The 15,091-nt window shown below is 52.8% G+C and overlaps 5 protein-coding genes and 3 non-coding genes across 8 annotated transcripts; 4 read left to right on the top strand and 4 right to left on the bottom strand.

Annotated features, from left to right (window-relative positions):
* The first annotated feature begins 523 nt into the window (after positions 1-523).
* Positions 524-3,048, top strand: SMAC4_06058 (uncharacterized protein). Its single transcript, XM_066090381.1, has 2 exons — positions 524-2,467; positions 2,567-3,048. Exons 1-2 carry the CDS (start codon positions 740-742, stop codon positions 2,843-2,845), a joined length of 2,007 nt encoding a protein of 668 aa, XP_065947449.1. The 5' UTR covers positions 524-739; the 3' UTR covers positions 2,846-3,048.
* A 275-nt stretch (positions 3,049-3,323) lies between these two features.
* Positions 3,324-3,429, top strand: SMAC4_13955. Its single transcript has 2 exons — positions 3,324-3,361; positions 3,388-3,429. It is a non-coding gene; the product is annotated as a tRNA-Leu (tRNA).
* Positions 3,430-4,212: 783 nt separating this feature from the next.
* SMAC4_06057 (uncharacterized protein) lies at positions 4,213-5,190 on the bottom strand (the record flags this gene model as incomplete). The annotated part of the gene is made up of 1 exon (XM_066090380.1): positions 4,213-5,190. Exon 1 carries the CDS (start codon positions 5,152-5,154, stop codon positions 4,213-4,215), a length of 942 nt encoding a protein of 313 aa, XP_065947448.1. The 5' UTR covers positions 5,155-5,190.
* Positions 5,191-5,999: 809 nt separating this feature from the next.
* SMAC4_13954 lies at positions 6,000-6,073 on the top strand. The gene has a single exon. It is a non-coding gene; the product is annotated as a tRNA-Asn (tRNA).
* A 245-nt stretch (positions 6,074-6,318) lies between these two features.
* SMAC4_06056 (uncharacterized protein) lies at positions 6,319-7,035 on the bottom strand (the record flags this gene model as incomplete). Its single annotated transcript, XM_003349313.1, has 1 exon — positions 6,319-7,035. The coding sequence occupies one exon, from the start codon at positions 7,033-7,035 to the stop codon at positions 6,319-6,321; it is 717 nt and encodes a 238-aa protein (XP_003349361.1).
* A 577-nt stretch (positions 7,036-7,612) lies between these two features.
* SMAC4_13953 lies at positions 7,613-7,701 on the bottom strand. Its single transcript is given in 2 exon segments — positions 7,613-7,648; positions 7,665-7,701. It is a non-coding gene; the product is annotated as a tRNA-Phe (tRNA).
* A 2,205-nt stretch (positions 7,702-9,906) lies between these two features.
* Positions 9,907-11,755, top strand: SMAC4_06055 (uncharacterized protein). The gene is made up of 2 exons (XM_003349312.2): positions 9,907-11,053; positions 11,146-11,755. The coding sequence occupies exons 1-2, from the start codon at positions 10,512-10,514 to the stop codon at positions 11,657-11,659; spliced, it is 1,056 nt and encodes a 351-aa protein (XP_003349360.1). The 5' UTR covers positions 9,907-10,511; the 3' UTR covers positions 11,660-11,755.
* Positions 11,756-11,823: 68 nt separating this feature from the next.
* Positions 11,824-14,678, bottom strand: SMAC4_06054 (uncharacterized protein; the record flags this gene model as incomplete). The annotated part of the gene is made up of 2 exons (XM_003349311.2): positions 11,824-13,601; positions 13,650-14,678. The coding sequence occupies 2 exons, from the start codon at positions 14,676-14,678 to the stop codon at positions 11,874-11,876; spliced, it is 2,757 nt and encodes a 918-aa protein (XP_003349359.1). The 3' UTR covers positions 11,824-11,873.
* Positions 14,679-15,091: the final 413 nt, after the last annotated feature.

Here is a 15,091-nt window from a genome sequence, read left to right as displayed (position 1 = left end):
GTGTTGACAGTTACTTGGTAGATCGAAGTCGGGTTTTCTTTTCCGTCTTTCGTAGTTCTAGCAACGGAAAGCCTTCCTGCCAGTCCTCGACGACCGTAACCGAGCCCCGTCTGTACTGTGTATGTGTAGCTCACTTCTCGGGTCGGGCCCGACGACCACTCAAGCACACACCAATCCAGGCAGCCGTCGCACCCCCCGCCGCTACGATCTTCGGTTATATTCTGATCCACTATTGGAATTGTCTCGGAATCGGGGCCAAAGCCGGGTCGCACAAATGATCAATTGGCTCCTTAGTGCCGACGCCCTGTCCTCTTGTCTGCCTCGTCGTGCTTAGCGAACCTTTTCTGAGACTAACACACGTCATACCAGAAGTTTGGAGATCCAGTTACACTACATACACTGAAACCGAGGAGCGACGAGGGCACCAAGCAGATTCCTCATCTCAAAGCCGACGAGAATTTCTAACTTTCGTTCGGGAAGCATCGTGTGTGACGGCTGCTAGATAGATCGTGAGCATCCCTTTACCTGTGCCAACATGACTTTACCCAAGCATTAACGAGTCAATCAGGTCAGGTCACCAGGCGATCACTCCCGCGCCACAGATTGACAAGTCGACGTCGATCTGACCCTGGAGCTACATACTTAAACAGACCTCCCCGCCTCTTTCGAATCACGAATTTTGTCCCATGCATCTCGACTCGTCCACTCTACCACAACAAAAACGACGACGATAACAACAATGACCCAAACTCTGCCTCCCTCCGAGCTCGACGGTGGTCCTCCGCCTCCCCACGGTGACTCTGTCTGGTCCATTTACCAGCACGGCATCGACATCGATCCCAGTCGCGCCGCCCTCATCTCCCTCTATCAGCCCGCCAACCACCTCGAAGCCCTCGTCGGCAAGCCATCATCCCCCGTCAAATCAACAGTCGACCCCAAATACCAAGACTCGATGCTGATCTGGTCCTTCGACCAAATGGCGCGCGGAACCGCGCGTCTGGGTGCCATCCTCGACAGATACAATGTCCCCGCCGACTCGACAATTCTCACATTCATTCCGCATGGCGCCGAGTGGTCCCTCGTCATGTGGACCGCGGCGCTGAAGTGCCATACCCTCGTCTGTCGAACTGTGCAGTTACTTCACTCTGACCTGCCCGAGGACGAGGAGTTGATGGGGTATTACTTCCGTCGGCTGAGGCCCGCGGTGGTGGTCGTGGAAGACGAGGCGTCCGTTGAGATTGTCGAAAAACTCCGTCTGGAAGCGGCGGTAGCGACAGCGACACCGGCAGACAGTGAAGCATCTGAGTCTGGCAACGGCAACACCAGCAATAGTTTCTTCCTAGGCATCTGCCTCTCCCCTCTCACCAACCCCGCCCGCCGCGCATCTAGTGGTAACGGTGGTAACGATGGTAACTGGATCTCCTTCGCCACAGACATCGCCTCCCCCCAGCCACCTTTTACCAACCAAGAAAGCAGCATCTCGTCTCAACAACGAACAGTCCGCGAAGACCGACCCGATCGCATCTCCAACATTTTCTTCACAAGCGGCACCTCAGCCTCGCAACCCAAAGGCGTGCCGCGCACGACGAGAAACGTGTGCGCGGCCGTTACTTCGCACACCGCCTGGTCCGCCCCTTCGCCGGGCGGCGTCAAGCGGCCGCAAACAACAGGCCTAATCTTCGCGGCCAACATGATGGCTTTATCCATGACCTCGCCTTTGATCCAATGGCACGTCGGCGGTGCCGTGGTCATTGCCAGTCGGACGTTTTCTGTGGCTGCGAACTTGGAAGCCATTGAAAAGTGCGGCGTCACGAACTTGGAATTGATGCGCAGCCAGCTGGTGTTGCTGGCTAAACATAGGGGTTTCGAGCCCAAAAAGATCCGGTCGGTTAGGGGTGTGTTCGTTAGTGGCGAGATCATCACGGTTGGGTATCTGGAGCGGTTGAGGGAGCTGTTGGGCGTTGGTGCCGAAGTGGTGTTTGTGGCGGGGTTTGGGATGACGGAGGGGGTGGGGGGTTTGGGATATCCCCCTGGTACTTTCCTGAAGAAGGACGGAGGAGGAGCTGGAGGAGGGCTGAAGCCGTTGGGAGATGTGATGCCGGTGGGAACGGCCACGCCGGGGTCGAGGGTTAAGGTTGTTGACGTCGACAAGGAGGGGAACTTGCAGGCTGCTGCTGCTGCTGCTGCTGCTGATAAGGAGTGGGAGGTGGTGCCTAGGGGCAAGCAGGGCGAGCTGCATATCTCGAGCGAGGCGTATATCGATGGGTATCTGGATGGGTTTGCGCAGCAGATGTTTTATACCGACAAAGAGGGCAGGAAGTGGTTTCGCACTGGAGATCTGGCCGTGATTGATGAGAAGGGAATGGTGTTTGTGGTGGGCAGGATGAAGGATGTCGTGAAGAGCTCAGTCGGGTTCTTCAATCCTACGGCTATCGAGGCCTTCTTGGCCAGGCACTTGTCGGTTGAGGTAAGTTTGCTGCTCCCTTTGAGCTTAATCAAACACTCTTCGAATGGATGAAGGGAGCGACCCGCAAACTGTTGCTAACACCGCTCAAAATTCGAACAGGCCTGCGTAATCGGTATCCCGTCCCCTATGCACGGCGAGATGCCCTACGTTATTCTCGACCGCTTGCCCGAGAATGTGACAGCGATAGACGTCAACGAGATGTTCCTTCAGATGGTGGGATCGGGGTTTTCGCTGGGCGAGGTGGTCACGTTGGAAGAGCTGGGGTTGGATGGTTGGCCACTCACTATCACTGGCAAGGTGCGGAGGCATCAGTTGCAGAAAATTGCCGTGGCGTATTTCAAGACCAAGGATACCAGCGGTTATGCTTTGGACGGTTAGTGTCACTGGATGCCGTCAAATTGGTGCGAGCTAGCCTTGTTCGTGCCGATGCCGTGAGAGGCCGTTGTTCGCCGGCGACGTAGCGGAAGATTCTCCTCGTATTCTCTTCATTTTCTTTGTCCTGGAGCGTTAGAAAAGTATTACTAATAGATAAAAGCACAATCAAGACAAGTCAATTTAATCCAGAAGTGCTTGAGGTTCCCAGTCCACTTCGAACCATCCCACACACCCCTTGGTCACTACCGTGGAGCAGCATAACGTCCATCTGCAAGAAAAGAAACGCATTGCACAATCGAGGCTCTCTAGGCCGCTTACTTGATTCATTCAAAGCTTTTGCCGAAACTCGTGGCAGATGTGAAGAAATCGTTGAGTGATTGTAATACAAAGTTGGGTATTGTAACACATCGTGAAACGTCGAGGATGCAATTCTATGTTATTCCTCATATAATATACAAAATTAAATGTTCAATAACATCAAGGCAAGATGGCCGAGCGGTCTAAGGCGCCACGTTAAGGTTAACCCTTAATCTCCTCTCAGAGTTCCGTGGTCCGAAAGGGCGTGGGTTCGAATCCCACTCTTGTCAAGACATTTCTTTTTGCGATTTTTTCTACTGAATCCTGAGGTTGGTTGGTACATAAGGTTTTAATTTTTCATCGCGTTTCTTTCTTCTTACACATTTCCATTCCTTTCCTATGTTCGGAAGTTGTTGTCTCCTAGGTTGGTACTATAGCGATAATGCGTTTTGTCGCTTGGTGTTTTGACCTTATTCATCTGTGCATCTAAGCAAACTTCCAAATTATGTAGGTGCTACCAATTGAGACACCCAACAACAAATCACAAAACAACGCCATCAACCTCAAATGTCTGCACCATCTCCTTCTCAAAGTACGACCAAAACTTCGTCCCGCTAATTGCCGTATCGCTAGAAGCGACATACCTCTTCCCGCTCGTCCCCCCAATCTGCGTCGCGCACCTCTTCACCACCGCGCCATCCACCCCGGGCGTCTTGAACTTGGCCAGGTCAAAATTGAGATACTGCGCACTCCCCCAATTGACGGCAACAATGACCAGCTTTTTGCTGGCCGCATCGTACGCTGCCGTCGCGTAATCACTGCCGGCATCGAGGATGCGCATCCCGAATTTCACATGTCTAGCGAACTGCGCCAGAACAAAGTACTTTTGCGTCGGCTAACCAATCGTCTTCTTATCGTTGTCGGCGTCGATCAGTCCCCATCCGCCCCCGTTGAGGACCTGCCAGTATACCCAGGCCGTCGGCTTTAGCCAGCGCAGGTCCAGGAGGAGGTTACTGGCTAGGTCGTGGCCCGTCGCGTCGCCTTCGCCGTACTCGCTTTGCCAGAGTTTCTTGTTATATTGTGTTGCCAGGCTGCGGACGGAGTCGCGCCGGCCAGAACCGTACTGGTAGCCGTGGACGTTGACGCAGGCGATCTTGGCAAGGGCGGTCGAGCCCAGGTTTTGCAGGGTGTTTGGCTGCTTGGTCGTAGTAGCTCTCGTCTGAAGCCGAGATGTCGGTCGACGACAAGCCGCGCGAGTCGAGCTCGGTGCGCAGGTGGTTGAGGACGGCGGCTTGCGTGGACACGTCAAAGTGGCAGCCTTCCTGGGTGCCAGTCTTGCCGTTCCACCAGGTGGCGGTGGGCTCGTTGAAGGGGTCGACCGAAGAGAACTTGGTCGACCAGGTGTCGGAAAAGTACTTGGCCACCGTGGCCATGTAGACGGCGTGGCTCTGGTAGTTCCAACTCTGCAGGTTGTCGAAGCTGCCGTCGTCGGAGCTGAAAGGGTTGTGGTTCTTGCACATCCACCACATGGGCGAATTGGAGAAGAGTTCCAGGATGTTGGCGCTGCGGGCCCGCGCTATGGAGAGCATGGCGCGCTGGGCCAAGTCGGCGGACCAGTTCCAACTGGATGAGGACGGGGATGTAGAGGCCCAGTCCATCCAGAACCCTTTGATCTGCCGCGAGGGAATCATTTTGGGCGAGACGACCATCTTGGTGGTGCCGTTAATGGTGTTCCAGCTGGAAGCGCCGGCGTTGTAGCGCGCGATGTTGAAGTCGAGCCCGGGAAGGGAGACACCGTTGAGGGTCACGGTTTGGGAAGTGAAGAAGATGTTGGCCAGGTCGTCACGCGTGCCAAAGGCGGCTGCCCACCAGGTGAGCGAGGTGCCCCATCCTTCCCAAGTTCCCCAGTTGGAGGATGGGTCGATGGTGGTGGTGAGGTCTGCGAAGGCGAAGGGGATGATGATGGTTAGTGCTGTCACCAAGATTTGGCTGACTGCGTGCAGATAGCGAGCCATCTTGCGCGTCTTTAGTTGCACGAGACGGCGAGGAGCTCACCTTTGTCGGTATAACAGTTAGAGGTATGTTGAGTGCTGGCTTTATACCTCGCGGGTCGACATTGCACCGATGAAGTATCTTGATCTACAGTAATATCGTGTGCATGACTTACAGCTACATGCGGTGGGTGTACCTGTGTTCGAATGACCGAGATTCTGGGGTACATGTTACATCGCAGGACCATCCCCATGGGCAGGGTGTTGTTGAGACCCTGGCGCCGTAACTTTCCCACCAATGCGTAGCAAGGGTGAAATCCCGGTGTTTGTTTGGGTTTGGAAGATGAAGCCCGGCAATCCTCCCTGGGTACGCGGGCCGAGATGCGGTGTCACTGGTAGTGATCTTGGAGAAGTTGGAGTTGCGGGGATCACGGAGCCGGACCTTGCTGGCTTTCTTGTCTTCGTTTATTCTCACAAAGTGGCCAGGGTTTCCAAAGACTATATTTGGCGCACCATATAATTTGTCATCGGTGTTAAACTTTAGCCTAAGCGATGATTCGACAACACGCAATGCCTCGTCATGTTTGCACCCTTTTGAGGGCTACAAACACTCTTGTTTCACTCCAGTAACATCAATCCAGAGATAGCTTTTTCTTGTGCATAGATGAGGTTACAGAGTATCATACATTTAATTGATCGGTTCGATTATAGTCGTGAGTCTTGATGTGCTAGGCATCACAGTCGCTATCGCATTTTTGGCACAGGTTTGAAGCCCATGATCTCCTCCGTCTTCACCTTTTACTCCCCGGCATTACCACCTACATAATGAGCAGTTCGGCCTGGCTTGTTCAACAACCAATCATCTGTTCTCCCTCGTGGCGCAATTGGCTAGCGCGTCAGACTGTTAATCTGGAGGCTGTAAGTTCGATCCTTACCGAGGGAGTCTCAAGTTATCTTTTTCTTCAAATTTTCCTGTTCATTTTTTCCTGTTCATTTTTTCCTGTTCATTTTTTCCTGTTCATTTTTTCCTGTTCACTTTTCTGACGTCTTCGCCAACCGCACGTCATTGTTTTCTTTTTGCCATTTTCCCTATTCCATGAATTATCATTACGCTCTATAGTAAATATCCCTCCGCTACATGCTTTCAATCATTCGTCCTCCTTGTCGTCCGTTCTCGTTTGAGTCCTTCTAACCCTCCACCTTCTCGATACCATCTTTGTCATGCACGAGTGACGCCTCATTGAACTCCTCATCCTCCGTTGGCACCTCCAAATGGAACTTGGACATGAGCGAAACCCCAACCTCCACATCGCCCTCGGTCTCAAACGCCAAAATGTGTCCGCCCTTCTGCCTCTCCTCATCAATAAAGTGCAAATGATCGCCCGCCACGTTCAATCCCATCACGTACGCCGGACACCTGAACCCGATAATCGTGCCCTTGACCCACTTGAACTCGTTCGTCGTCTGCCTCTCGGCCACCGCCACCATTCCCTCCCTAGGAAAACATTGACCACCCGCTGTCCTGACCTCGATCCTCTTAAACGTGCCGTCCATGCGAATAGCCAGAAAGTGATTCTTGCCCTGCGGAAATAGCCTGGACAGCAGCTTTTTCAGGTCCTGCTTGCTCGAGATGGTGGCCCGCGTCGACACTTCGGGCTGGAAACGGGTCACGGTCGCAAAGGGCGTGATCATCTCCGAGGGCGTGTGGATGTGCTCGACGGTGCCGTCGGATTTCATCTGGTAGCAGACGCCGTCGAGGACGATCATCTCGCCGTTCATGGACTTGAAGGTACCGAGGCCGTGGTTGCCGTGGTCCAGAACGCGCGAGATGGGGGTGCCATGTGTGGCGACGCCGTCCATCAGGGCGGAGATGATGGAGTATTGGAAGACTTCGTTATGCGCCATGATTGATGATGTCGTTCTGAGTTGGGAAGATTTATGAAATGGTGAATCCAAAGGGTGATTGTGTCAAGGTGAGCGAAGAGAAGCGGGATATGGTAAGATGTTGGTTGGGTGAGACGATGTATGTAACGGTTAGTTACCCTGCCGCGCCTGCCAGCACAGAGGGTTCGGCAGCTTCGGCGATTTCGGCGGGTGCGGGAAGGGCGGGCCCGGAAGGAACGGTGACCCTACCCGCTTCCGGATCCGGCGATTGGCTGTACCCGGGCTGTTCAGCTTACAAGTACAACGAACAAACAAGTCGATGACCATTATTTTTGATAGCCATATACAAAAGACATTCTGAATCTTCTAAAGGAAAGTTGCTAACAACGCTCCAAAGAATATTTGCAGTAACCATATCGTTACTCGAGACGATTCTAAAATAAAATAAAAAGAGTTAGGAGCAAGTGGACAAGATACTCAGTTAGCCTAACTGCCATTCATCCTTCGACTAAGAATAAACAACAAAAACCAGATGAGCATCATCCGATCGCGAACCGATATGGATGGTTTGGGCAGGTCGCGAAAAAGCCAAAAAGGATGCGGTTTGTGTGGATCGAACACACGACCTTCAGATTTATGAGTGAAGTGGACTTCAGTCTGACGCTCTCCCAACTGAGCTAAACCCGCTGTGGAAGAATGCGCCAGATTCAGTCTTTATATACCCGCCTCACTATTCCCAAGTGATGTCTCTATACGGCAAGAATTACATCTTTCCGATAACTCCCTAAACAACACACATCCTGATGCTAACGGATACCACTATTTCAAACATAATGATTGGGAAAAGGTCAACAGAAAATCTTGTGTGCTCTCCTCCATCAGGCCATCAATGATTTATATGGCAAAGCCTTTCTTCCAACTTGAATTTGCTTAGTCTGCACCCGGATTCCTTCGTTGAACTTGAAATGTCGACCGTTTCAGGAGATCAACCGAGTCTCTACATACCTCAGAGCAGTTGGACTGTTTATGACTATCAATCTTCTTTTTGCGCCGCTGAGAAGACGAATTGACTTGACCAATCGGGGGGAAGGAAGTGTGGAAAGTGACCACTTGGATTCAATGCCCGGAAGATGTCGCTGGAAGGTTCAAAGAGCTTCTTGCGAACGAGATGCACGCCGCTTTCTACTGCCACCGAGGGTCTGGTGATACGGATAGCAAAGAGAACTCGCACTCAGAGGTGTTGATCGAAGTGGAGCAGTGACATGTTGTGAATTCCATCCTGCGCCAAAGCGAAGCCTATATCTACCACATCTTGTTTGTTGCCGAAGCCCTGACACTGGCGATGCAGCAAAATCGACCACCAAGACTTACCGCAACCCACCGAGTTCATACATTGGATACGAGCTTACACGCCCATTGCCCCCTGAGACCGTCAACCAAGAAGACGTTAGGTTAACCAAGATGACGCCATGGGAGATGTGGGCATTTGGGCATCTACAAATATTCAGACTGATGAGTTCCTATGGAATCTCATTTGAGATAGTCTGCTTGGATTGCAGACTGAGCTAGTTCATGGCCATGCCGTGGACAAGCCACAAACTTGGTGGTTTATGTCGTTTTACCAGCTGATGGCTCCGAGTTATGCGGACTGGAACCACCGGAATGTGAGGAACCGTTACAAGCACAGGAGTATTATCGCTGGGATAGAACAATAGAGTAACGGAGTAGTAGCTGAAAGGTACTGGTAGATTGTGATAGCTATTGCTTACTGAAGAGCCCAGTATTCGGAAGGCCTGGGAAGGCTTTCCTTTATACTGGTTCTTCAATAAGGTGCCGCTGCGCCGTTACCCCCGGCGCGGCCCTGATTGGTCTACCTAGCTGCTTATATAAGTGGTCTCCTATTGGATCGTAACACGGAACAGAAGAAGGGTAGGCCGAGAGGTCAGGGAGGATTACCCGGGTCTAGGTAAGTCATGAACACATTCTGCCAAACTTCCATATCAGTTTCTGCATTCCCATCCTCACGAATAATGTTCCACTAAAAAATATCTTTCCTAGTTGTAGCTCTACAACCACGTTCTGCGGTAGTCGTACCTGAAACTTTTTCCCAATCCCGTGAACTGTTCGACCACCATCAAGAGCTTTCGATATTTTGGTCAGGTATGGGGGAGAGTGAAGGATACTGCTGAGACCGAAACATCGAATACATGTCTTGTACGGAAAGGCCTTGGACTAGACATCTTGGACTAGGTTGGTAAGAGGGTTGCTTCAGTTTGACAAGAGGCGCACGACGAGCAAGCTCTATGGTAGGCCTCTGGTCAACTTCCCGAGGCGTCTAAATATGTCATCAAACCATTTCGTCCTATACCAAACGAGTATTCTCACCTTATACATGCGGCCCTAGACACATAATAAGCCATACTGAATCATGTGGATAAGGTTTGGGACAGTTGGACATCGGTCTCGTCCAGTACACTAGGAGTATCAAATTAACAACAAAACAAACCAGCATTGGATTGTATTGGGTTTTGCAAAAACCTCAGGTCTACCTCTCGTCTTATTACAGACACCGCAGACCTGTCGCTCGAACTAATTTTGAAAGAGTCGATGTCGTCTGGAGTAGCCCAAACTCCAACATTCCATAATTGCATACAGTTTCTGGAATGACACAAACTCAATGGTTGTCCAGTGTATGATGGTAATCCAAATATTTGATTTACCCCCTGTGGTTTCCCCAGCAATTATCGCTGCCGCCAAGCAAGCTTCACGACACCCCGCAGTCTCCTCCACAGAAGCGAAGAAAACCCCCCACCCCACCCCCCCGTTGCCCCTACCATGGGGAAGAATGCCGGGCAGCTCCAGTCCCCCACCACCACCACCAAACAGGTGACTGCACCCTTGCAAGCCAGACCCTGTCAATCAATGCCAATCGCGGTTCCCGCAGTGTCCACAGCTGGTTCGTGCCGGGTGAATTGAGGGGAAGGCGCAAACAACCAGGAAAATAGGCTGAAATCAGAGCTCCGTCATGTGGAACACCCGGGAGCTCCATGGTGCCTCTGACCTCTGTTGCCCTGGCATCGAACCCATCGCAATTTCCAGTTTCCCGTGTCACAGCCCATTTGCACGACGCGAAACCGCACATCGGAACGCATTGGCGACATGGATCGAAGGTTGGAATCGGTCCGTTCGGGAGCAAGTCGCGGCGGGGTGAGCTTCCCTCATCAAGGCCCTCGGTGCTGACTGACCCTGTGGTAGCTTCCATTGCGGAATACAAATCGTCGTTCTTTCCCTCGTCCTCTGGCTTTCCCATCTCGTGATCATTTTTCTCTCATTTTTGTGAAACAGCGTCAGTGACATCATCGCCTTGTACTTGCGCGACAATACTCGAAACCACAGACTACTTCTATTCAACTACCGCCACAACACAATCACTATCATCACCAGCAAACAGATCAGCTGAGTATAGCAGTTCGACAACAACTACTACTACAGCCAACATGTCCAACCCAACCGCCTCCTTCATCCCCCTGGGCGCCATCATCCAGTCCCTGGATGTCGATGGCACCAACATCGTGCTCGGCTTCCCCTCCCAAAAGGCCTACGAGGAACACAACTCCTGCTTCTTCGGCGAGACCATCGGCCGCGTCGCCAACCGTGTCAAGAACGCCAAGATCGACTCTCTCAACGGTGGCAAGTCTTACACCCTGGCGGCTAACAACGGCGTCAACAACCTGCACGGCGGCGTCAAGGGTTGGGGCAAGAAGGTCTGGGACGGCCCCAAGCCCGTTGGTATCAAGGAGATCCCCGCGTTCGAGGGCAAGAGCGACAAGGTTGATGGTGGTGAGAGCGTCCAGTTCACGCTTGTGAGCGAGGACGGCGATGAGGGTTTCCCCGGAACGGTCGAGGCGAGGGTGACCTACACTGTCAGCAAGGAGAAGAGCGAGGATGGCAAGGAGAAGGTCTTGTTGGGTATTGAGTATGAGGCGGAGCTGTTGGACGGTGAGGTCGAGGAGACGGTCATCAACATGACTAACCACTCGTACGTATTTCCTGCCCTGCCCGCCCAGTCTTACCATATCAGACGAAGTCAAGCACACTGCAGCAGTGAACTAACAGACCAAAAACCGACAGATACTTCAACCTAACCGGCGGCGACTCCATTGAGGGCACCATCGTCACCCTCGCCACAAACCAGTACCTCCCTGTCGACGAAGGTGGTATCCCCACCGGTGGGCCCGCGCCCTTCCCCAATCCCGTTGTCCAGGCCGGCGGCAACACCCCCTTCACCCTCGGCGCCGTCGAGCCCGATATCGACGATTGCTTCATCGTCAACGAGGACCCCTCATTGGTCCCCATCGACACCCGCTCGCTGCCCCTCAAGAAGAACCTCAGCGCGTACCACCCCGAGTCCAAGATCCACCTCGAGGTGTACAGCACTGAGCCCGCCTTCCAGTTCTACACGGGCAAGTACATTGACATTCCCGAGGTGGAGGGCGTTCCCGCTCGCAAGGCCCGCGCTGGCTTCTGCCTTGAGCCTAGCAGGTGGGTCAATGCTTGCAATGTGCCCGAGTGGAAGGGACAGATGCTGCTGAAGAAGGGAGAGAAGTATGGGTGCAAGGTTCTGTACAGGGCGTGGAAGGAGTAAGGATGTGAAACAGTAAAGAGGATGATGATGGATGCGAGATTAGATACCAAAAAGGAGGCACGAATTGAAAGTGGTTGTTACACACAATGATGCTCTTACGAGTTCGCGCCTTGTGCATCTACTGTATGGTGATAACCAGCAGCTAAGTCAACGTCGGCGGAGACATCGCCAAAGCAGAACGTGCTAAAAATGGCGAAGAATCATCGCCATCACCCTATTCTCCATCCTCTTCCTCCTCATCCTCATTGTCCCAACCCGCTTCACCATCTTCTCCTCCACCCTCAACCAGCAGCGGCGCGGGTGCCTTCGCCTCCTGCTTCCTCCACAACCCCGCCAAAAACTCACTCGTACTCGCCTCCTCAATCCCTTTATCCTCTCTCTTCCTCAAGAAGCGCGGAAACCTCAAACTCAGCCCCTTATCCTCCCTCACCAGCCCAATCGCCGCCGTATACGTCGGACTAATCGTGATGTCCGCAAACGCCACCTCCCACACCTCCTGCGGCTCAAACCACACATCCGGATTTCCGCCGGCATACTCGACGAACCCCGGTTTCGTCGCATGAACATTGTTCGGCTCGTTATCGGGACTGAACGAGCCGTCTTTATCGTAAAACTCCCGGTTGGCCTTATAGAAGGCGTCGGTGAACCCGCTCATGCACTTGCATACTGCTTCCAGCGATCCCGTCTCTTCGTTGCGCACGGCCAGAAGGATGGGGGACCACCATTTGGCTTTGCGGCCGGAACCGTGCCAGGCGGCGATGGGGAGCAGGTCGAGCGTGTCTGAAAAGCCGGCGGAGGTGCCGATGTAGTCTTTTTTTACTTTGAGCCAGGAGTCGAGACGCTTGTCGGGCTCGTAGGTCGCTAGGAGGGGTTTGCGTCGGGAGGATTGTGGTTTCTTTTCAGGAATGGGGGGCGTGTCGGAGGATGCTGTGGTCTCGGTGGTTTTGGGTTTGGGTTTGGATTTTCCCTTGGGTGGCTTTTTGGAAGAGGCTGGGGCTGGGGTGGCATTGGTGGAGATAGGGAGCTGCTGCTCTTCGAGGGCTTCTGAGTTGGCAGAGTCGTCGGGTATGGGAGCTTCCAGTTCGGACAGGTTGTCGAGAATCTTGACCATGATACCTTCACACTTGCTGTCGACGGCTGACTTAAAGAACTCGAGAACGGTTTCTGAGTCCTGAGACGTCGCATCGATGCTTTTGACCCAGGTGAAGTGATGCGGTATCTCTACAAAGAGTGAACGTAACATGTCGCGGCGTTCTCGGAATGATCTGTTGAGGAGCGGTTGTCCGTTAAGATACATGAGGTCAAAGGCGAACAGACACACGTCGATGGTGATGCTGCCTATTGCCACGTCTTTCCTGGCACGGTTCGTCAATGTCTGGAAGTTCTTCAGCTCGCCGGTGGCCCGGTCCACGGCGACCACTTCGCCCTCCATGATGAAGCTCTGGACATCTTCGCCCCTGATTTTGGGAACGAGCGTGACCAGGTCGGGGTACTTGTCTGTCATGAGTTCGAGATGGCGAGAGAATATGGAGACAACACCCTTCTCGTCGCAGTGAATCTGGGCACGCTGGCCGTCATACTTGTACTCGCATGCGAAGTCCCGCCCTCGAAGTCGAGTGAGCATCTCTGACAAGTCTCTGGTGATGCCACCAAGCATGGGCCGCAGGGGAATGTGAAGTGTTAGACCGCATCGCACCAATAACTCCTCACACACACCAATCTCGAGCAGTACTGGTACAAGGTCGTTGTAATCTGGGTGTCGGGCAAATGAAGCCTTGACTATCTCTTCGGCCTTCAGATAGACTTCGGCAAGCTCCTCTTTCTTCAGCTTCGCCAGTTGACTTGGGTCTTTTGTTGGGAAGTCCGTGCCTGGAGGTTTCGAGAGCAGAAAGGCTCGAGCCAGGGCGATAAGCATGGTGGTTTTGACAGCTCCGATGCGCAACTAAAACCATGTTAGCCAGATGGCATGGCTCGGAGAAGCCCAACTTACATGTTGACATAGTGTCCTAACGACATATCTGCTTTCTTCACCTCCGCGAGCATCTTGGAGCAACTTGTCAACAATCCGTTGCTTTACATCGCCACTGCCCTGACCCTGAGTCTTTGAAATTTTGACCAGTGACCGGAAGACCCCCTTGATTGTTAGCGGTTTTGGCTTTCGTAGAGTAAAGCTCTGTTTCTTCTTTGCCTCAAATGCAACATCGCCCGGGTCACCCAGTTTATCATAGAGTGTCTTTAGCGACCTGTTGTCGAGGCCACACACTTGTTTGAGAGCCTTTGAAATAGCAGAACCGCCAAGACCAAGTTCCATAGAAACATACGGCGGGGAAATGGCGTTCGTTGCGAGCCATACTGCGGGCAACAAACTCGAGGGATCTCCCTCGATCAATAATCGGATGCAGTTAACCAGAGTGTCGACGATTTTGATCCTGCTTGAGGTGCTGCTAACCAAGAGAAAGCATCGTGTGAGGAGGGCATAGGACGCATCTCCTCCATCATTGGCCCATGATTCCTGAAGTTGGGGAATGTACTTGGTTGGGTCGAAGGTCAGCGGACTCTTGTCAAGAGGGATAGATGCTGATGTCTGGTCCTCTGTAGCGGCTGCGGAAGAGAGTGACAATGTATTCTTTCCTTTCAGCTGGTTAGCCTTGGGCGGTGAGGTTAATGTGTGCGGTTTTGCCTCCTTGGTTGGTTCAACTGTGACTGTTTCCACGGACCCTGTTGCTGGCACTGGCACATCCTGCGGGCGGACACTAGTTTCCCTCGGTGTTGACGAGAGCTTTGCCTCGGCATCCCATTCGGCCTGCAGCTTTCGTGCAAGCTCCTCATCGGTCAATTGTTCTTCTGACGGCCCTCGCTGAGTAGCATCAGAGTTAGACCCCTTTGCTGAAGTAGATGGTTCCTTCGAAGCACCGTTCTGCTTTTGTTTAGCAAAGAAGTATTCGAGACCTCTGCTGGGCACCGAAGATGGTTGCTTTGCGCCAGAGTTGAGTTTGCGTGTCTTGGCTGGACTGGACATGTTTTGGATTGGTTGGAGGTTGAAGCTCAGAAAGTCACGGATCAATGATGTTTTGAGTGACAATACGTATGAGGTTGGTTCAAGGCGGTCTCATCACAGGGACTCGTCGGTGTTGCTCAGTTCTCAGATGAATGTTTGCAATCGGACGAAGCCGAGTTGATGACGTCTGCTTGATCGCGACAAGCAACAGCGCGCGTTTGCCAGCTGCACGAGCCTGCCACGCGGCCACCTGACCGATCAGCTGGCGGCCGAAGCTGTCTTGCTGTCAACACGCTTCTGCCATCGAAAACGGCAAGACAATGTCAAGGACCTTTTTTGCCAAGACATTAACCCCACCCCTGGAGCTAACCCCAATCAGGCACTAGTGTTCACACACGAAAAACCAGCCCCATGAAAGGGCAGTGGTTCACGGC

Source organism: Sordaria macrospora, chromosome 6 (genome assembly GCF_033870435.1).
Source record: "Sordaria macrospora chromosome 6, complete sequence".
Lineage (NCBI taxonomy): Eukaryota > Fungi > Ascomycota > Sordariomycetes > Sordariales > Sordariaceae > Sordaria > Sordaria macrospora.
This window is presented reverse-complemented; position numbering and strand designations above follow the sequence as displayed.

Coding starts and splice junctions, on each gene's coding strand:
- SMAC4_06055 (XM_003349312.2), top strand. CDS start 10,512: ATGTCCAACCCAACCGCCTCCTTCATCCCCCTGGGCGCCATCATCCAG. Junction 11,054..11,145: donor ATCAACATGACTAACCACTC/GTACGTATTTCC, acceptor AAAAACCGACAG/ATACTTCAACCTAACCGGCG.
- SMAC4_06058 (XM_066090381.1), top strand. CDS start 740: ATGACCCAAACTCTGCCTCCCTCCGAGCTCGACGGTGGTCCTCCGCCT. Junction 2,468..2,566: donor CCAGGCACTTGTCGGTTGAG/GTAAGTTTGCTG, acceptor AAATTCGAACAG/GCCTGCGTAATCGGTATCCC.